The 21,690-nt window shown below is 41.9% G+C and overlaps 1 protein-coding gene across 12 annotated transcripts in view; it reads left to right on the top strand.

The window, feature by feature from the left end:
- ABI1 (abl interactor 1) overlaps positions 1 to 21,690 on the top strand; it is a 96,998-nt gene that overhangs the window by 64,681 nt on the left and 10,627 nt on the right. For 2 of the 12 annotated variants that reach the window (XM_083467515.1, XM_083467521.1), the window contains exons 3-9: positions 1,295 to 1,471; positions 6,001 to 6,015; positions 6,686 to 6,786; positions 10,028 to 10,168; positions 14,775 to 14,875; positions 16,823 to 16,906; positions 20,034 to 20,210. In XM_083467515.1, the coding sequence (XP_083323641.1) occupies positions 1,295 to 1,471; positions 6,001 to 6,015; positions 6,686 to 6,786; positions 10,028 to 10,168; positions 14,775 to 14,875; positions 16,823 to 16,906; positions 20,034 to 20,210 (796 nt within the window). The remainder of the gene's footprint in view (positions 1 to 1,294; positions 1,472 to 6,000; positions 6,016 to 6,685; positions 6,787 to 10,027; positions 10,169 to 14,774; positions 14,876 to 16,822; positions 16,907 to 20,033; positions 20,211 to 21,690) is intronic. The other 10 variants (XM_083467520.1, XM_083467524.1, XM_083467519.1 and 7 more) reach the window with 5 other exon arrangements.

Raw genomic sequence — 21,690 nt, forward strand, 5'->3', positions numbered from 1 at the left:
TAGCACAGCGCTCCGTCTCACTGTTCTGGCTTTGGGGACAGCCTTTGAAGCCTCCGCAGAGCAGCGGGGTGAAGGCATCCCGCTGCCCTGCGGAGGCTTTGCGCAGCCATCCCCAAGCTAGAACAGCGAGACGGAGCACTGCACAACACTCTGTCTCCCTGTTATGGCTTTGGGCTTAGCCGCGCAACCTGCATTTGCTCCATAAGACGCACACACATTTTCCCTTACTTTTTAGAAGGGAAAAAGTGCATCCTATAGAGCGAAAAATACAGTACATAGTTTGAATTACATTTTGAGATTAGTGTTTGGGTTTTCTGGTGTCAGGATTCGAGCCTTTCCAGGGTGATTCTTTGAATTCCTTGTGTGCTAGATTCTCTCTTCTTGCTTTTCCAATTCTGGAAATTTAGCATTTAGCTCCGTTAGTTGACTGTCTCACAGTTCTGTGGCTCACTTCTTGGTTTGTGTCCTTATAACAAAGAATTTATTTCCTGTGATGTATAGATTGTGTTTTGTTTTTCCCACTTTCCATGTGTATGCTTTACATAAGCTGAAAGGTACGATGCTGTAAGTATAAGTGTAACTGTACTATATAATCATGTAATTGCAAGGCAGCGTGGGGGGAAATGATATCTGAGCATGGAAATACTAGCTTCCTTGCAATTACGTGACCATTTCAGCAGCTGATTTTTAGAACTATAGTGCATCTTATGACTGCTCACCATTCTACATCCAGTTTATTTCCTTTACTCTTTTATATTTGGACCCTTCTCTGTCCATTGGGATCAACCCAGATTTTCCCAACTGAATGCAGAAAAGCCCTGAATGGTTGAAGTCTCAGGTCAAATAGGGTGTAAGAAATGAAGGATGAAACCCCATTCCTTGATCTCAGGAACCATCAATCAGAATTTGGCAGTGGCGTAGTGTGGGTTGTCAGCACCCGGGGCAAGGCAAGTAATTTGCGCCCCCTAACCCGTGGATTTGCGCCCCCTAACCCTAACCCCCAGGTGTTGCGCCCAGTGCGGCCGGCCCCCCCTGCACCCCCCACGCTACGCCACTGGAATTTGGTTCTGATCAGAGGTGTCCAAAAGCATTGCAAACACCTTTCCAGAAGATATAGAAGAATCTTGTAAATGTAGAAATAGAACTTGCTAGTTATCAAGATTGCCAATATTACCATTTATATTGGCTTTACATTTTTAATAAAATAAATGATGATGATGAGGAAAAATATATATTGTTGGTCTAAGTTTTATGTCACAGTTAGGCATGAATTTCTGACTTTTCCTCTTTGTAGACGGTGGACATACATAAAGAGAAGGTGGCCCGTAGAGAGATCGGCATTTTGACAACCAATAAGAATACATCCAGAACACACAAAATCATTGCGCCAGCAAACATGGAGCGTCCTGTAAGGTATATTCGAAAACCTATAGACTACACAGTGCTGGATGACGTGGGTCATGGTGTAAAGGTAAGAATTTAGTTCTTTTCCCAGCCCTCCTCAAGTATTTGGGGGTACCAAATGATATCTGAAGTTGCTATTCCAGATTTTCTAAAATAGCTCTTAAGTAGTTACTGCATCTGTTTGGTAGTACACCATTCTGTTGATACAGTACTGCAATAAAACTAGGAAACAGTCTTTCCTTTCCTCCTGTTTCATTGATCGTAAGGCGGAAATTGGCACAGCTTCCACTTTAACCACAGTTTAGTGTTGTGTGAACCTTAAACTGTGGTTAATTTTAACTATGTTTAGTGGAAGCAAACATAGTTAAACTGTTCTTTACATCTACATATCACAAGGGTATAAAGAAATTTATCAATCCAATTGTATTTTCAGCCAGAATTCTAGTCTTCATTTGATTTCTGAGAATAGCAGTTGCTTTCTCCTGTTTTGGTCCTTCCTGGAATAATATATCATTAGATCTTTTCTCTAAAATAAAGGCAGTCCTTTCAGTCACATCTGTGCTGTGCCAGCCAAATGTTACTACCGCTGCATTTTGAAGCTGTGATTGTTTGTGATAGTGCTATGTGTTTAGCATCTGTTTGTTAAAAGCTCTGGCAAGCTGAGAACAGATGCAGTGATGCAAAAATGGAGGAGGGAAACAAGGAAGCAGGCAGACTTCGATGGAGCTGCTCCTTTCCCTCACGAAAGCAATTTATGAAATACGTTTTCCTTGAATGCACTTAAATGCCTCTTAAATCCTCTCAAAGGTGTGTTGAAAGCAAGCAGTTGTGCAATTGTATTTAGGAGTGACCGCAAAAGGAAAGCCCTGTGTGCTTAAATTCAAATTGAAGAGAACTGACAACATAACCAGTTCTCTTCCTCTAGTGTTCTTGACATGCCTTTCCTTTGTAAGAAAAAGAAGAAATGTTGGAACAGTGCTACTTTTTGTTTTGCAGAAAAGGTTTTGGCTCTTTATAAAGGTCACTGTATGTATATTATTGTGAGTCTTGTGAAAGGGTGATCAGAACTCAGTTCCACAGTTTTCCAGTAGTGGGGCTTCAAAGTGGAGACAACTCTGTCACTCCTTTCATGACACACCAGAGTGTAAAAATGCCCCCTGCCTTCCTTACTGTTTTCCATTTTCTGTGTCTACAAAATTTGTGCTTAATAACGGAGCAGATTCTTTACAGCAGTTTCTCTTGTTGCTGCTGCTTTGATTCCTGATCTGATGATTTTGCAAGCTAGCCCATACCAAATTTTGGAATTTGGAAATGTTTCAGGAGCTCATTGCTTGTCTGCCAAATATAAAAATTGGTGTGTGTGTGTGTGTGTGTGTGTGTGTGTGTGTGTGTGTTTGTTTGTCTGATGGTGATGATAACACAATCACACTACTAGCACATATTGAGAAGTAAAGTGAACTCAGCTTGAGCTGGAAGCTTCTTAGTCCAAATCTCACCTCCTGCCATGAACTCATGGGGTGGTTTTCTGCAAGCTCCTCTTTCTTGCCTCCAGGTCCCTGATCTGCAATATAGGAGTAATACTGGGCTGTCTTTTTATGGGATGCCTTAATGATTTGTTATTTATGCATTGCCTTAATTTATATCTGACCCTTCATCACTTTCATGAGCCCAGGGTGGGTAACAGCAATCAAGAAAGCTGTAACAGTAATTAAGAATTACATACAACAGAATATTTATCATTCTTCCCAGGGAGAGGATGAATGTATTTAATTGGTGGATCAGATGAACAGAGACTATTCCAGTTGGGTTTCTGGAGCTCAATAGCTAGGGCAGTAATCAAGAAAAGACATGTCTTGGGTCACCACACAATGCAGCTTCCTCACCTGTGGAAAAATGAAAAAAGCCCCCTCCCCCTTGCAGATTTTAATACTCAGACAGGATCATATTGGAAGGGATGCTGTTGAGTTACCATTTTAAGTACTTTGAGGACTTGGGGAAAGTACAGAGCTTTATTTTCCAGGCATTGTTAGAAGGAACCAACTTCCTATGCAGAAAGCACTTCCTTGTAGAAATTGCATGTCACCCACTGGGAAAACAACTCCTTAAATTATTTTATTGCAGAAGTAGCAAACACACTGCACATCTTATGGAAAGCCTGCCTACTTGCCTCCCTGTGCAGACAAGAGATTTCTTAATCTAGCATTGCAATCCAGCACTAGTTTGTGATTAAAGAATTTCCCTCGGGTTCTCTTTCATGAGATGTATTTATGCAAATGTGTACAAAGCTGTGTGCCTTTTTTAATATTAATCCTAATTTTTAAAAGCTCCCATTGCCTGAATAGAAGATTGCCTTTTGAGATAATACTTACTTACACTAAAGTGTAATATACTTACACTAAATCCACTTAGACAAAAAAAGCCCTACGCTTAGCCTGAGATCAGATGTGGGGAACTTTGTCCCCTATCCTTTCCCCTTCCACCCTCCACAGATCAACTTGTCAAGCACCTAGAGTCACAATAATATCAGACGACCTGCTTGAAATCAAACTCTGTGTTCAAAGGTACTTTGTAAGACCTGATGAGCAGCTAAATAAGACCAGTGCACCGTGCTGGGCAGACACCACTAAAGCTCTCTAAGCTAGTGGCCAGCGCTACAATTTGTGGAATCAAATTCTGTGGGCTAACTGTGCCCTGATTGAAATAGTACTACTGTTTGCCAGTTCTGAATCTCCCACCAATCAGCTTCATTAGATTACACTGGATTCTAGTCGTATGAGAGGAAGAGGAGGAGGAGGATGGAAGCTTTTTTCTCCACACCACATACTGTATTTTTCTGTGTATAACACGCCCACGTGTATAAGACTACCCCTATTTTTTCAAATCCCAAATTAAAGAAACGGGAGATTGCCCAGGGTTGTTCAGCTTTTTTTTGGCCTGGCCGCCGCCGCCAATCACCGCCACAGCAGCAGCCAATCACCAGCAGGCCTTGCCGCAGCCACCAATCACCCACCCATTCGCCGCTGACAATCTCCTGCTCACGGCTGCCACCAGTCACCCGTTCCCCTCTTCACTATCCGTGTACAAGACGACCCCCAATTTCAACCCAATTTATAATACCCCAATTTATAATTAAAAAAACATGGTCTTACACACAGAGTAATACGGTATATCTTTTTATACTCCTCTTTTCATGTTCTCTCTGTCCTGGGAATCCAAAACGCTGCACAGTCCTAATGCATCTTCCTAGCCTCCATCTGAGATAGGTCATAAATAATTTTCATTTTACAGAGGGGTAACGTGTGACTAAGAAATTACTTGACCACAGCTACCCGGTGAATTCATATCTGATCTGACTCTTCGGCTGTGCTGACACTCGCTTTCTTTTTCACCGTCCCATTTCTCCTAGCTGGGCTTTATTCTCCCCAAGGCTCTAGCGTCAGAAGCAAAAGGTCAAAAATGCAACGTTGGGTGTGCAAAGCATATTGTGAAAGGGGCAGACGGTATAAAGGTGGAGCCATAACTCAGTGGTGCAGAGAACACGCTTTTCAGGTAGAAAGTCACAGGCCTGATCCTTAGAATTTCTAGTTAAATGTTATGCAACAACAGGCCCAGCCAAGACCTCTTTCTGGGAATTGGAAAAGCCTCTCTGCCTGAGCTTCAGAACTACTACCAGTCAGAAGAGAGAGTGCTGGTGTGGATAGTCTTGTGTGCATACAGCTGCAACAAGTATATGATGCAGACCAGTTGCACTACATGCATTTGGAAATTCTGACTCCCCAAAAGTCCACATCCTCAAGCTTGTTGCATATTAATGTATATAACTGCATGCAGAGAGGTTGCTGTGAACTAGGTTAGCAGAGAGCTGCTGATTATCTCTTTGTGTGAATGGATGCTGGCGGTGATGCAACCAGAATGACTACCATTTCCCTGGGTATATATAACTTGCAGCCCATTCGTCTTTCTTGAAGGGAATCAAAAGAGTTGGAAGAGACCTAAAACATCATCTGGTCCTCCCCATTGCCAATGCAGGAAATTCACAGCTTCATATTGCTTTATGTGGAAGAATTAATCTTTGTGTGTGCTGGTTGTGTCCGGGATGGGAAGATCAATTTTTTCCTCTTTTGTATGTGATCTCATGTAATCCACCTTCACAGGCTAGGGTTCCATTTTTTTAAGGCACCAAGCAGGCATGGACCAAAATATTGGTCTTTTGGGGTGGTGTGGGCATTATTCACCAGCTCCATCTGCCTTCACCTACTTCAGGTGTTTGCAGGCTGTTCTAAATGTATTGAATGGTTCTAAGTGTCAACCTGGAGAGCGTTTCACAATTGCTAGAGGGATGGAAAGTTCATTAAATTAAAAAAATGCTGAATTGAGACGGACAAAACTTCCTCCTTTTGTGGAAACTTGGTCTGCTTTCTCAGTGGTGGCAAATGAAAGCTATTCTCTGAACTGACCTGCAGTTGTAGATTACAGTGAAGAAAACAAATGTTGCCAATAATTGTGCCATTAGTACTTAAACCTGCCATGTGAACAGTAAGAGATTTTGCCATTAATTTCTACTTTTCTTCCTCCTTTTCTTTTTGCCAACGTAAGTGGCTAAAAGCCAAGGTAAGAAGAGTTATTTCTCATTTGACCCACAATGTCCCATGACAATAGAGGCTGCTGAGCCGTTACACCTGAAAGCTAGTCCTTTTTCCTCTTCTCTCTCTCTCCTATACTCCTCTCTTCTCTTCCCCCAACCTCATAGGTTGTTTACATGTGCTGAACCTCAGCTCCAACTGACAGTTAATATATCACTGATATATTGACAAAGTGCATTTTATCCATAGATAACAATTTAATTTTTCTCTAACATACATAGTGCTTTGCTTTGATTAGGTAGATGCTTATCTCTTATTGACTTACACCTTAGATCAGGCTTCCCAGAAACACTTGCATGCCTATGTAAATCTTGAATACAAAATAAATTCAGTGGATCTGACACGTTCACTAAAATAAGATTTGGTTCATGAGCCGTTATTTATGCTTAGCGCAGCTTAGGTTTCATTCACTGTGGGTGCAAATGTGCAAAAGGAATGGGGTGGGGGGGCTTAGAATTAAAAAGCTTAGGCATGGATTTCTCTTCTTGCGTTTAATCCCGTATGCAGCAAAAGAAGCTGTGGTTTAAAAGCTGTCTGGGAATCCTCACTTCATATATTAGTGTATTCAAGCATTGCATCGACATAACAGTTGGGGCTATTTCTGTCCAAAGAAATTAAAGCATTATTCTGGTTTTCAGCATGGAAATAACCAGCCTGCGAGAACTGGCACTCTGTCAAGAACAAATCCGCCTACACAAAAACCACCAAGTCCTCCTATGTCGGGCCGGGGAACTCTGGGGTAAGAATAAGACTTTCATTCTCCTTTTCGGTTGACAAAGAACACAGTTTGAATTGCTTGGGTCAACAGTTTTCTAGCATTTGAGGTCTCTGTCTCCTAGTGTTTGCTTAACTTGTGCAGTTGCACTTCTGTTATAAAAATACCACGGTGGTATCCAACTGAAATCGTGTTCAGAGTGGACCCATGGAATCAATGCACTCTGAAGTTTCCCTGATTTCAGTGGTATCATTTAATTGGATATCACCTTTAGTATTTTGGACTGAGAATCATTCCATGAGACTACCGCCTACACTGAATAACTGACTCAATCCGAACAGCGCTTTTTCTTATAGTAGGTTCAATAGGTTTCAATACAGCCATCTCCTTAGTGCGTGACCTTTAGGATTGCAACCTGGGCAGGGAGGCTGGGGCCGTGAATGATATTTGTCTGAGGTGAAGGGAAAAAATGGCGCACCCACCCAGTTGCACATACAGAAGCTTAGCAGACTTCAGTATCTGGTCTTACTTCAGCTCTGGTATTTACAAGAGTGCAGAAGGCTAGTTTAGAGAGTGCATTGAACTCCAGCATGTTGCCTAAGGCAGCTGCCACACTTTGCCTCATAGTAGAGCTGGTCCAGGGTGGCAGGGACGACTGCTATTTCATTCCTGTTACAGCCAAAGAGGAATTTTTTTTTAATAATAATAAAAAAGTTTCCAATGCGTGAACAGAACACCCACTCTGAAATATGTTCTGTTTATGCAGTCTGACACCTTAAGTGGATTGAATTGGTACATCGGCATTATATCAGTCCATCTGTTTTTGCCTGGTGGGTATTTTCTGTTTACAGGACTGGCTCCTCCAGAGCCCTGTTAAGATCTGCAATAGCCTTGAGGCTGTGGGAAGAGGGTGAGAAACTGAAGTCTTGTTACAAGCAAGCACATTCTACTGCAAGGGCCAGAATGAGGTCTATAGCATACCAGAACATCCCTTTTTTTTACAATATAAGTTGCTATATTGGTACAGTCTTAGACCATTCATTCCTAGGTCTTCAAACTATAGGTTGGGGTGCTCTGGGAAGGTAAAAAGCCCTAGGGAATGGTGTGGGGATGTGCTATGATTTCTCAGACACACTAAAAAATAAACTTAAAGGAGATTAGCAGTGTCTGCTTGAAAGCCCTCTCTTGGATAGGGTTGCCATATTTCAAAAAATGAAAATCCAGACACAAATGTTGTTGAGCTCTCTTTCTTTCTTTTTTGGGCAAAGTTGATGAGATTTTTTTTTGCAAAATCTCCCAAAAATTGAAGTTTTTGAGCTATTTTTAAGGAAAAAAAACACAAAAACTTCTTTGCCAAACCTTTTACTAGGTGTTACAGTTAGAGGTTATCATAAAACATCCATATATAAAAATTTTAAAATACAAAAGGTAAAGGATTCAGATTCAAAAAGGCTGAGGAAGACTGACTTGGGTAGAAGTCAAATGTTGAACCTGGAAAAATGAGCAACGCTCCAGCTTTGGAATGAGGTGTATGTGTCTGGAGGAGGTATCGGTTTATTGCTAGGAATATAGAATGTTGCTAGAATAATGCACAATGCCACCATCTTTGGGAAACATGGAAAGCCAGACTAGAGAATTTATGCTCCAGTAACCTGGCATGGAATCAGTAGTAGTTTAACAGTGTTGGTGCTGACCTTTAAAGTCCTAAATGGCTTCGGTCCTGTATACCTGAAGGAGCATCTCCACCCCCATTGTTCAGCCTGGTCACTGAGATTCAGCTCTGAGGGCCTTCTGGTGGTTTCCTCACTGCGAGAAGTGAAGCTACAGGGAACAGGCAGACGGCCATCTTGGTAGTGGCACCCACCCTGTGGAACGCCCTCTCATCAAATGTCAAGGAAATAAGCAACTATCTGACTTTTAGAAGACATCTGAAGGTAGCACTCTATGGGGAAGTTTTTAATGTTTGATGTCTTACTGTGGTTTTATAATTTGCTGGTAGTCATCCAGAGTGGGGCAACTCAGTCAGATTGGTGGCATATAAATAACCACCACCACCTGAATTATTGAACAGTAGTATCCAAATATATTTGGATACAAATATTAGATATATTCAATATCTAACAGTCGCCTGTGGTTTAGAGCTGGCTCTTTGGTTTCCCCAATGCATAGCCGACTTGTTGATTTGGGGTGGAATTGGTTTTTAATACAGAAAAAGGAGAAATTTTCATTCATGAGCTTGCTTAATTTTCCTTAGATGATAAAAAAAATCTAGGAAGCAAGATTACTCATAAAGTAGAGAAGCTGTTTTTAACAGAATTTTAAACAAATTATTTAATGAAGCATGTAGCTTTTTCTTTTTTAAAAAAGTAGAAGTTGCCAAGTTGAACACCCAGCAGAGCAGAAACTTCCTGCTTTAGGTGGAAGTTTAAGAAAAGGCAATCCCTTACAGAAACTAGCCATTGGTATTAAAGGCATTATGTGCTGTGAGTGTAGATGACACAAGAAAGGATTAGATGAGTATATAAATCCTACACAGAGCAGCAAGCAGTTGCTAGGAACTCGAAAAAGGAGCGCGAGGGTTATAAATCTAAGGAAATACCAATAAGTGCTGTTTAGTGCCGACAGGGTTGGAAGGAACTCTTTATTTTATTGAACTCTAATGCTAGGAAGGGAGAATTCCGTGATGCCTTTGAAGGCAATGAATTGCTTGGGGGTGGAAAGTTAGGTTCAGTTGCATTGAAGGGTAAGAAATGTGGGTAGGCACATATAATACGTTGCAATAATCAGACGTAGAGATTGCCGGAGCATAGACAACAGACGTTAGGCTACCCCTGTCCAGATAGGGGTGCGGCTAGGCCACCAGTCGAAGCCGATGGAAGGCACTCTATGCCACCGAGGCCACCTGAGCCTCAAGTGACAGCAAAGGAGTCAGAAGTTTTCCCCAAGCCATATCCCTGCTCCTTCAAAGAGACGGTAACTCCATCAAGCGGCCTCTCCCAGCCATCTGGTTTAGGGAGACGCCCACTAACAGTGCCTTAGTCTTACCTAGTCTAAGCTTCAGTTTGTTGGCCATGGGTCCTGCTAGCTAGGGATGATGGGAGTTGTAGTCCAACCACAGCTGAGGGACCCCTAAGTTTGAGAAACACTGTTAAGATGATGTGCACTGAACTGTGCTGTAGCTACTTGTTTCCTTAGTCAATTAATAAGCCTCCCTCTCTCTCTCTCCCCACCCGCTTTTGTTCTGTGTCTTGTTTCATCTCGCCAGACGGAACACACCTTATAAGACTTTGGAGCCTGTTAAGCCGCCAACAGTCCCTAATGATTACATGACCAGTCCTGCAAGGCTCGGAAGCCAGCACAGTCCTGGGAGAACGGCATCCTTGAACCAGAGGCCCAGAACACACAGGTACAGTTCAAGACTCTGCAGGTGGCCTGTCCTGAAACTTGATCCCAACAAAGCATGATAAAAGACGTTGGAGCATAAGAGATACGGAACAAAGAATTTTTTAGTTCAAAGCACTTCCTGTTTCTAAAGTTTGCTTTGTTTGCAACAAAAGGGTATTCAGTTGTGGTTCCAGCACAGCCCGTGGAACTCATTGATATGTGAGCCTGGTTTTTAGAATTCACTCGTGGTTTCTTCCAGTCCACAATTAAGAAACAGCTGCTTGGGAGAAAACTGAAACAGGACTTAGATCCTGACTATCACCAGGATCCAAATAAATATTGAAGTATTTCTGTGAGCCTAAGGAATATTGAGCCTGCCCCTGCCCCACCTGTTGATAACAGAATCACCCTATATGCTACGTAGCAAACTATTGATAATTATTCCTAACGAGGTTTTAACAATGAAAATACAAGGACATAATCCAGACAGCAGCTAAAATAGGACATCTCCAAAACTAAATCTTGATCCTGCCCCTAATCAATACTCTGATGATCCCTTAACAGCAGAAGCAGCCTTTGCAGCTGGAGTCAGTCAGGGCCCTGTCTTACTGGACCAGTTATAAATGGGCTAGACAGAGAGCAGGTCTTGCAGGACTTGCAGCAAGGAATGGGAAGAGTTCACTGAATTCAATGAGGCTTGCTCCCAGGAAAGTAGAAGTCAGTTTAGTTGAACTCAGTGGGGCTTATGCATGCACAGATTCCACTTAAACCCCTGAGTGTGGAAGCAGATGCGACTTGACTAGTAAATCACTTAAACTTCTCTTAAATTAGCTGAAAATACATTAAATATATTATATGGAAGTTTATTTAATATTTTTATTAAATCTACTGCTTCCTTACATTTTAAGGCCCTCTACCGCCGCAGGGAGCCTCGTCAATGCCCTCTGCTGCAGGGAAGAGTGGTGTGCCCTCCGCCGCCAGCAGGGTGGCGCAGCAAGGCCCTTTGCCACTGCAGGGAGATATGGCGGGACCTTCTGCCACCGCAGATATGTATTGTGATATATCAAGATATTGTGATGTTTAGCTGGTGATATCTTGTGATGTTGAAAACCAGATATCACCCAGCCCTAGAACCAACATGTCTGTTGCCTCATCTGGAAGGATGGCAGGGTAAAAATGTAAAACAAATATAACACTGCTGAATAACCACCATCGCTACATACCCTAAAATGGTAAAGACAAGATCAAGAGCAAATCTTCTTAGAGTGCTTGATCTTCAGGACCTTTCATTTTTATAAGTTAACCATTCCTCTATTTTCTAAATAAAAAAATCATATTTGCCAACCATGTTAACAAATGCACAAATAGCAATTTCATTCCTCCCCCCCCTTTTTTTTTTACTTTGAGAGGGAGAATTCTTGATGATAGATGGTTTAAGGAGTAGAAAATGGTTGTGCTGTCATACTTATAACTCTGAAATTAACGGTATAATGTAAGATCACACTTAGTAAGTTAGTGTGTGTGGCTCTCACATACCAGATTTCTGTCAAGCTTATTCTGTGAAGCAACGAGTTTAATGTGTTTTGCTGATTCTAGGTAGAGAAAGTGTTAATTCTAGGACAACCGCAGAAACAGATAATTATATAGTCTCGTGGTTACTAGTAGTCAATTGAAATATGAGAAATCCCACTTCAGACTTGGGGGGGTGTAGGTGTGGTAGGCAGATTACATGCTTAAATATTTCACTGTGATGTAAAAAACAACAACCCTGCTTCTGGAAATCTAGCAGTCCATCTTGGTGGATTTTAGCGCAGCCCCTTCCCAGATTCCACTGCAGGGAATATCCATTTCCTGGTAAGGGCATTAAGATCAACAAATGGAACCCGTTTAGTCTTGACACAGTCTGATAATTATTGACTTGTGGCTGATAGCTATCAGCCATAGAAGCCAGCTTTTTCACTGCTGGAGCTGGAACGCACTCTCTGCTGAAATAGGAGAGACGGTATCTGTACCTGTATTGGCATTCTGCCGGTCTTTGAAGACACACCTGTGTACACAGGCATTCCCTTCATCCTGTGACCTGAGTCTCCTGTTTTAATTGCTGCTGTGTTTTGATGCATATTTTAATGTTTGTTTAACTGGTCAGAACCATTTAGAAGTCTATTCTGACATGAAGCAGTGTGTCAATTAATTATTGAATTATTATTTTTTTATACTCCACCTTTTTCCCTGATGGGACTCAAAACGGCTTACAGATAAAAACAAGAATCATTAAAAACGCAGGGGGAAAACCAATAATTAAAAAGCAATTTAACATGAATAGAATTAAAACCATAGACATATATAAAATCTATTTAAAACATGCAAATAATTGCATATTACTAAATATAAATTACTGATAGTTTGATTGGGGAGGGTTCAGACATGCTGAGCTTCTCACACCTGTAGTTTGATGTAGTAAAATTACATGTGATTCTTCTGGACATATAATTTGGCCACTATCTGCAAATGGCATGCAAAATTTGTTCCCCCATTCTTCAGTCTACATTCCCAGACTTTTATTAGAGGTTTCTTCTGAATGAACAGAACCACCTTCTTATTCCAAATTGGCTCCCTGTGAGTGTCAATAAAACTTTGGAGAAGAATAGAACACAGCTGCTGGCTGTAGTGGAATAGAAGTTAGAATTTTCAGCACTGTGGCTTATGCTGCATTAATGGTTAAAGACATACCAATGGTCATTGTAATGAGCAGGCTGTGATTTGATATATTTTTTTTTTTTTAGCAGTGTAATGGAAGCTTATAAACCCAGCACTTGCTGCCGAGCTTGAAAAATGACAATAGTTCTATTTTGAGAGAGGCTGCAGTCACTTAAAACACTGTCTTATTTAAAACGGTTGCATAAATGTCTTTTTGTACATTCATTATTTGAGGCAGCGGAAATGGACTCTTCAGTGTCATGTAAGTGGTTTGTGGTACGGGATTCAGCTGCAGCCATGGCAACAGGTTCAAGATCCTTGGCATGCAGAGCACTAATTTTTCTGGGAATAATCTCTGATCATGGTAGCAATCTTTATTTCTTCTCTTTCATGTAGCTTTGTGTGTGTGTGTGTGTGTGCGCGCGTGCGTGTGTGTGTGAGAGAGCGAGACTGATTTTTTTATGCTTGTTGCTTGCCGCTTTGTCTTGTGATGTTTGTGGATAATTGGAAGCAGTGGGTAGTATATTTTTAATTTGTTCTTTTGTACTGTTGTCTCAATGGCTCTCAAGTTAGCCGGCAGCGTGCTTAACTTCCTTCTTTTTGTATCTGACTGGTCTGTATCCATGTGGGTCATTTTCTCCAGCTTCTGACTCACCCCAAAGCACACTGAAGCACTATTCCAATACGTAGCGAAGGTGGAGGGCCAGACTGAGACCATGCTCACCCGGATAGCATCATCATTGTCACTTTATTTGCACGCCTCCTTTGCACAAACAAAACCTTTTTCTCAAAGCTGCTACAACAGTGAGAGCGGTGACACATCACAAAATCAACCATTGCAAGAACAATTTGATAACAGCAGCAATAATGAAACAGGAAAGTGATAGCAAATGTAACGGCATGCAGCAAAAACAACATTTCAGTAGTATAAATGGAGTAATGTTATACCTTTTGGCAGCAGCATACTTAACAAGGGCGTCTCAACAGTCTCAGCTTGGTCCTAGATGCTCTCTACCCACTGCTTCTTTGCCAACTACAAATTGGACAAGGACCAAGTTGCTCTGATCAAATATCAAGGTCTCAGCTTCTCCAAAGGGTCTCTGTCCCTTTCGCATCCCTATTCAGACAACATTAAGGAGCTAAACTGGGGTCATGGATAGGTTGATGAATGCACATTATATCACTACCAGTATAGTTTCACCCAGGAAAACCTGTCCTTAGGTGTGAATTGCTGTTGCGTTAAACATCTATAAAAAAGCTCCGTTCTCCACTGTCCCCACCAGATGTGTTTAGGAGATATGTTTTCTTTCTCACTAGGTTGGCTGACAGCTTAATGAACAGAGTGTTAAGCAAAATTCACCAACACTCCCAACACTTCACCTTCTTCCGGTGCTTTTTCACAACAATCCTAATGTGTAGTGCCACTCTGATATTTTGGGAACAAGGAAACCTTTTCCAGAGTAGATGGCATCAGAGTTGCAAATTGCTTATGTTTTGACACCTTTAACATGCAATTTATCACCCTTAATTACTTTAGGGTGTCTGTAATCATTTAGGAACATTATATTAGGCTAACAGTTCTTTAGTTCTCAAAACGGTTGCTTACACTTTTTAATTAAATACTCTGATAGCTGAAACGGGGGGTGTATGTGAGTACGTAATGACTTAGCTAATTACATCTGTATCTGTTAGAATTTCGTGCATTCTTCTCTGCCGATATGATAATAAGAGGCAGGGATCTCTCCCTCCCTTCCTTTTTTTGGGGGGGGGGCGGATTTAATTTATAGCTCTTGGCTTTGTCGTGAAATGGAGGTAATTTGTCACACTATTGACCTGGATTCATTTTCAAGTATAACATGTATTAGAATAATTGTTCTTGAAAGACATCTATTTATCTGCTTGGACCTTTTGTTATTTTATTTTTTGAACAGTGGCAGTAGCGGCGGAAGTGGCAGTCGAGAAAATAGCGGAAGCAGCAGTATTGGCATTCCCATTGCCGTGCCTACACCTTCACCTCCGACTATTGGCCAAGGTATTTTCCAAGAAGCGCCTTAAACAATATCCTATGTAATAAACAGGATTAATTTAGATGCTGGATGAAGTTAATAGTTTTCAATTGTGCAAGTAAGTGAAGGGACCACCAGGACTCACTGGCTTGCTAGACAGGCACAACATAGGACTCAAGTTTTCAGTAGCACAATAAAGGGCATTCAATAAAGGTGTTGATTTCAGTTGGCTGCTACTGAAATGTGTCTTCAAATAAAGGCAAAATAAATATTCAGTGCTAGTTATCCAGACACTACTCATATAGTTATATTACAGCCTTCACCAACCTGGTGCCCTCCAGATGCTGTTGTTAGACTCCCCAACTCCCATCGGCCACTGCCGGCATGACCAATAGTCAGGGATGATGGGAGTTGTGGTCCGACAACATCTGGAGGGCCACAGGTTCTCCAGCCCTGAGTTGAATGCAAAAAAAATAAAAAATCACATTGCATTAATATGGTAAAATGCAGTTTTGTCCACAATAGGGAACTCAGCTCATAAAAACTGTGGATTTATGCAATAAACCACCTTCCTTCACAATTTAGATTAGCTTCCTCAACTATTATTCTTTCTCACGCTATCTTGGTTTGCCTAATTCAAATGATTAAGTGGGTTGAGATGGAGAATACTTTGTTCCATGTAGATTGCCCTGTCGTTCAATTGGATTTCTAGGAAGGGCTGAGAACGTGGACTATGTTAGGACCGGAAAACACAGAAAGATTGTAATCAAAGAAAAGCTTTCAGATTTCCTCAGAAAAGCAGATAGAATTCAGTCGTCTATTCAGTGGGTGTAGTTTATTTTTAAAAGAGGCCTTGAGGAAATGCTGCAGGTTTTCTTCAATTTTCAAAGGGTAGCTGAATCATCATGTTGAATTTTTTTTAACGTAGGGGTACCATGATGATCCAAGCACATGCTGGAGAGGATTGAAATGTATTAGGATGGCATTCAACTAAGTTTTGCTTGGAGTAAGCCAAGTCAGGTCCATGAATTTCAATGGGTCTACTCTTAGTGAAACTCAGCTGACTACCACTCTTACTTCTCAATCGAAACTACTTCCTTGTGGTGGGGAAACCATTCATCTAAGCAGAATCAGACAAACGTGGAACAAAATCTAAGCTGGAATTTTGTGACTTCTGCTACTGAATTGTTCATGGTCTTGCCATCCTGATTTACAGTATGCTTCCTCCTTTTTGGGTATACAAACAATTTTTGAATACTTCTTTTGCATGCACATAGGCCCTTTCCATGCAAATGTCAGATGAAATGTTAATTCAGCCTGGGGGTAAGGAATTGCAAGTCTACACAGACACGGGACCATTATCTGGGCCAAGGCTCATATTTTGTGCCCCCCATTGACTAATGACTCTCTTACTGAGTATTGTGAGATGGATTTACATGGCCGTATAGCCTTCCTGAAGTTGTAGGCCATTTAGTGTTGTGGAATGGATGCAGGCAGCTGTATTCCCTTCCCCAACCTGGTGTCTTCTGTATGTTTGGGACTGCAGCTCCCATCATCCTCGACCATTGGCCATGCCGTTTTGGGATGCCGGTGGGAATTACAGTCCAGAAATATCCACAGGGCACCCGGTTGGGGAAAAGCTAGATGTCATGGTGTCCACTTGGGAACTCAACCACAGAGTGCATGTAACCATGCAGAGAGATATGATGCCATATGTTGGAGGGGGCGCTTTATCCTGCCCTTCCTCCTCTCTTGGTTTTTGATGAGTTCTGTCTGGTGGGCATGGTAAAATATGCTTGGCCACGTGATGGAGTGGAAATGGACCTCCACATGGCTGAATCGGCCTCCCAGTGACTTCACAAGCAGCCAACACCACATTGTAAATGGGGCACCTTCATCTGCCCAGCATTTTCACCATAAGTCCAAAGGTTAAGCTCTGGATCAAGGCCTGACTTGGCAATCTATTTTAATAGCACACATATCTGCTCCTCCTCCTCCTCCTGAAGCTCCACCAGCACCACCAATGCCCCCACCTCTGGTCATGGGCAGTGTGATAGGTGAGACCTCTTGAAAGAGCTGGCATTATTGCAGTTCTTTAACAAAAATACTTAATCAACTCCCCCTTTGTTCACTAATGAATGTATACATCCTGGGTTGTGTTGTGTGCATTTGTCCTGCTACAATAATAGAAGCTTGGGGGTTTAACCAATCTAACCCCAACTAATTTTTTTTCTGTGGTGAAAGCCTCTGAAAGTTTAAATATAGACACAGGAATCTGCCTTTATAGTGAGTGTCACTTATTACAAATAGCCTAGTATTGCCTATTACAGGCATAGGCAAACACTGGCCCTCCATATGTTTAGGACTACAATTCCCATCATCCCTGACCACTGGCCCCGTTAGCTAGGGATGATGGGAATTGTAGTCCCAAACATCTGGAGGGCCAGAGTTTGCCCATGCCTGGCCTATTACGCTATTAGGCAGTACTTTCCCAAGGTCATTGTACAAGATCCTTTGATGAGGATGTACCATAGATTGGGCCTTATGGGTGCAAATATCTGCTCTGCCGTATATATCACCCAAATGTACATTGTTGTACTGGGGTGAGCTACCTTTAGTCATTTTTGTGGTTTGCCTTTAAAACAAAAACCAAGAAAACCTCTGATCCTGTGGCCCACTGCTATTGCTTAAATTGACAAAGCCAGAGTGCCTGATTTGTGTTTATGTAGTATGTATGTCTGTTCCGAAGCAGAAGGGCACCTTGCATTACAAGAATCTGAACTAGCAGGCACCAGGTGGTGTGCCAGAAATGGGCAAGTGCCTGTGATCTGTTTTCTGCTCCCCCAAATCCACATTATGCATTCAGAAAACTTGTTGGTAATGTGGTATTCAGAATAATTAAATATAACCAATTCAGGGGGGCACAGATCCTACTTCAGTCTCGTGTTCAAAAGTAACTCATGTGTAGATCATGTGTCAATTTCACACATTCTTATGTTCTTGGATATATCGCATAAATGTGATATATGTGCATAAAGCACATTGGGGTGACCCTGCCTTTTTTTGATGGCTTGCCCTGAAGTGGTGAGCAGTGCTTTTTACTACATTTAGCATGCATTATAAATTAACTCGAAACTGGACCACCAGCGTGGGTCTTAGCCATAGGTAGTCTTGTGCTTTCTTGAAACCACACAGCATTTGACTCTCAAAGTGCAACTTTTAAAGCTTGTTAACTTGAAATGTTTAATTTAATCCAGGGAGGGGAAGATGTGGCCCCCTGAAAGCTTTTGGATCCAAGACCCCATCAGTTCCCATCAACAGGGCCATTGGCCACGGATGATGGGAGTTGCAGTTTGACAACATCTGAAGGGCCACAGATTGAGCCTCCTTGATTTAACCAGGTGTACCTAATAAACAAGGGATGCGGGTGGCGCTGTGGGTTAAACTACAGAGCCTAGGACTTTCTGATCAGAAGGTTGGCGGTTCGAATCCCCGCGATGGGGTGAGCTCCCGTTGCTCGGTCTCTGCTCCTGCCAACCTAGCAGTTCGAAAGCACGTCAAAGTGCAAGTAGATAAATAGGTACGACTTCAGCGGGAAGGTAAACGGTGTTTCTGTGCACTGCTCTAGTTCGCCAGAAGCGGCTTAGTCATACTGGCCACATGTCCCGGAAGCTGTACGCCGGCTCCCTCAGCCAGTAAAGCGAGATGAGCACCGCAACCCCAGAGTCGGTTATGACTGGACCTAATGGTCAGGGGCCCCTTTACCTTTTACCTAATAAACAGAATAATGGTTTTGGTTGGGACTCTATATTCAGTAGCGCAATACAAGGCATTGACGATTTGTGTTGTGTTAGCATTGGTCTTTAGCATGCCTTTGATTTCACAAACGTTAAAAGCTGAAATAACTACTAGTTATGTAGGCACTACTCATAGTAATGCTGATTGTTTTACTGCAGCCTTTCCCACCCTTTTGCCCTCCAAATGCGATTGAACTCCAGCTCTTAGTAGCCCCAGCAAGCATGGTTGATGGTAGCAATGGGCAAAGACCATTTATAGAGCAGCAGGCTGAGGAAGGCTGCTCTGTAACAGGCAGACAGCAGGAGGATGCTTTTTGCTTTGACATGAACTTGAGAGGCTTTGACCCAGATAACATTGGTAAATGTTCTAATACTAGGTGAAATAGAGTTTGTATAACCTTATGGTATGCTTTACGGCACACATACACCTGTTCAAAGTAATGGTGTGTTTGACTGTCTTAACTAAGACAGCTTTAGCAAACGAAAGTTACAAGTTCAACTAGTGAATGTGAACTTTTACCTTACCAAAGAGAGAAAACGTGCATAGAAAGCAGATAACAACTGATAATCATTGTTTATAGCGCTTCCCTTGGGCAAAGTTTTTACCTTCTTTATTGATCTGAAACCTGGGAGATGTCAAACACGTTTTGGATTTGTACTGAGGGCTCCAATGTGTTAATGATGTAAACTCGTATGTTGGACCTCATGCCTTCTGTTTTATGCACAAGAAGAGTTCAAGGGCTAGTCCATTGAAGACTGTTTTTCAGAACACTAGTCATACTTGTAACAGCATGGAAGAAACAATGTCAGCTATTGTCTAGATAATATAAAAAGCAATACATTTATACATGAATTCAGTGTGGGTAACAGGATTCTATCTGCAGCACATCCTGCATATTTACCGTATTTTTTGCACCATAACACTCACTTTTTTCCTCCTAAAAATTAAGGGGAAATGTCTGTGCGTGTTATGGAGGGAATGCCCACGGGTGGCATGCATACGGATTTTCCTCCTCTAAAAACTACGTGCGTGTTATGGTCGGGTGCGTGTTATAGAGCGAAAAATACGGTAAATGGTTCCAGTAGCTCTGGAAGCCATAAGGATCAAGTTTAATGAAGTTTCAGAGTTTAATAGCATTGTGCATTTTCAGAAGTTAAAAATATAAATAAAGAAGAGTAAATTTCAGCCCTGCCCCTTCAACATTAAGTAGCCTCCTTCCAAATCTTCTGCTCCATCAATTTTCATCACTGGGGTCTTGGGGTTCCATATGTTTGCTATACTGTGGGCTTTGTACGTGCTCCCTCCTGGTTTTCTGCACTCTCTCCCCAAGTGTTATTATTTTTGCTTATCTCTTTTTGTTGGTTCCTTTTGGTGCCTGCTTTTCAGCTGCTCCTGGGTCAGCTCCTGGTTCCCAGTATGGCACTATGACCAGGCAGATATCCCGACACAACTCTACCACTTCTTCGGCCTCTTCTGGTGGATTTAGGCGGAATCCTTCTGTGACTGCCTCGTTTTCTGCTCAGCCTCATGTTAATGGCGGTCCTCTCTATTCTCAAAACTCAAGTAAGCTGCTGGGTTACTACAGAGCCCAGAACTCCTGGGGTCGCTTTTGTGATTTGATAGCTTTGCATTTCTCTTGATTTATCCATAATTTGGTGACTAAGGTCTGGTTCAGATGAAACAAGTCTGCACACTCCATCATAGTCTCTCTGTTCTCTTTCATCTGTTCTGTGTTTGGCTTTGACACTTCTGTTGTGGTTTAGTAAATCACTGTTTCCTGTTCCATCTGAACCAGAAAACTGTGGTTTAATCTCTTATGATTACATATCAGGATCTGGCCATGGTTTTATTAGACCAAGATTGTTACACCTGAACTGGGCCTAGAAAATACACACAGTATATTTTGCTACATAATAATTTGTTTGAAAGAAATATGTTTTTAAACTAGGAGTGAATGTGACTTGTGTTTTTTTCTTCAGCACTGAATAACCGTCCATGGTGTTAGAAGGACTTTCTTAAAAATCTTGTTTAGTTTCTCACCCTTTTAGCCCTTTCCTTGTCCCCCAGCTTCAGCTATAGTGTTTTTGTTCCTATTATGATCAGCTATAAATTATCAGGGAGCCAGGTTAGAAATCTGACCCATAACCTGGAAGAGTAGGCCTCCTTTCCCCATTCAGACAGCCACCTTTAGTGTTCCTCCCTGTTTATATGGAGATGTTACATTTGAATATGGTATAGACACTTGCAATCAAACACATATAGTTCACGATTCAGACTACTGGTTACCATATTTTGTGGAGGAGATCAGCTTTGCAATTTGGGTCTCTGCATATTGGATTGTATGCGCTGTAGCTGAATGCAGTGTCCCCATGTACGTGTGGTTCACATCAGATGTTCAGGTACACTTTTGTTCCCTTCTACGCATTGTACTGCAACATGCGGTGAGGGACCTATTGTCTGATCCAGCCCATTGTGTTGAAATGGTGAATTAAATTTGCACTACTAGTTAGTTAGTTGGCTGCCTGTCCATGTTCAGAGGTAAAGTATGTGAAAATACAGAGAAACGGTCCTGTCACGTTCAGCGGGCGGCTTTCAGTAGGACAGAAATATCCTCGTGAAATGTCCTAATCATTTTAGCATTCTTGTTTTTGTATGTGTGTGTTTTTTTTTTTTTGTATTGCAAGCTTTTGTTCAAATACAGGCGCAAGGCCGATATATGAGTAGTGTGCCATGCTTTAAACAATAGCCTCTAGCCACTAATTTTAACTTGTCAGTTGTTTTCATCCTTTTCTGAAACTTAATGATTTAACATCCCAGTCTTGACAGCATAGCTTCCAGGTTTCCCAGTTCCCTTGGACTGCATTTTTCATGCCAGGCACAGACCTAATTTGTAGCCTTTGTGGGGAGAGGAGAAAGAGAATTCAGGAGGTGGGGGGGACGGGACTGGAAGTGAGATCTCTTCAAAACAGTTCATCATGGTGTGTTTCAGTTACACTGGCACATAGGGGAGGCTAGCTTGTTTCAAAGTTAACTTGGTGCTCAG

This window comes from Podarcis liolepis (assembly GCF_965112155.1).
Source record: "Podarcis liolepis genome assembly, chromosome: 12".
Lineage (NCBI taxonomy): Eukaryota > Metazoa > Chordata > Lepidosauria > Squamata > Lacertidae > Podarcis > Podarcis liolepis.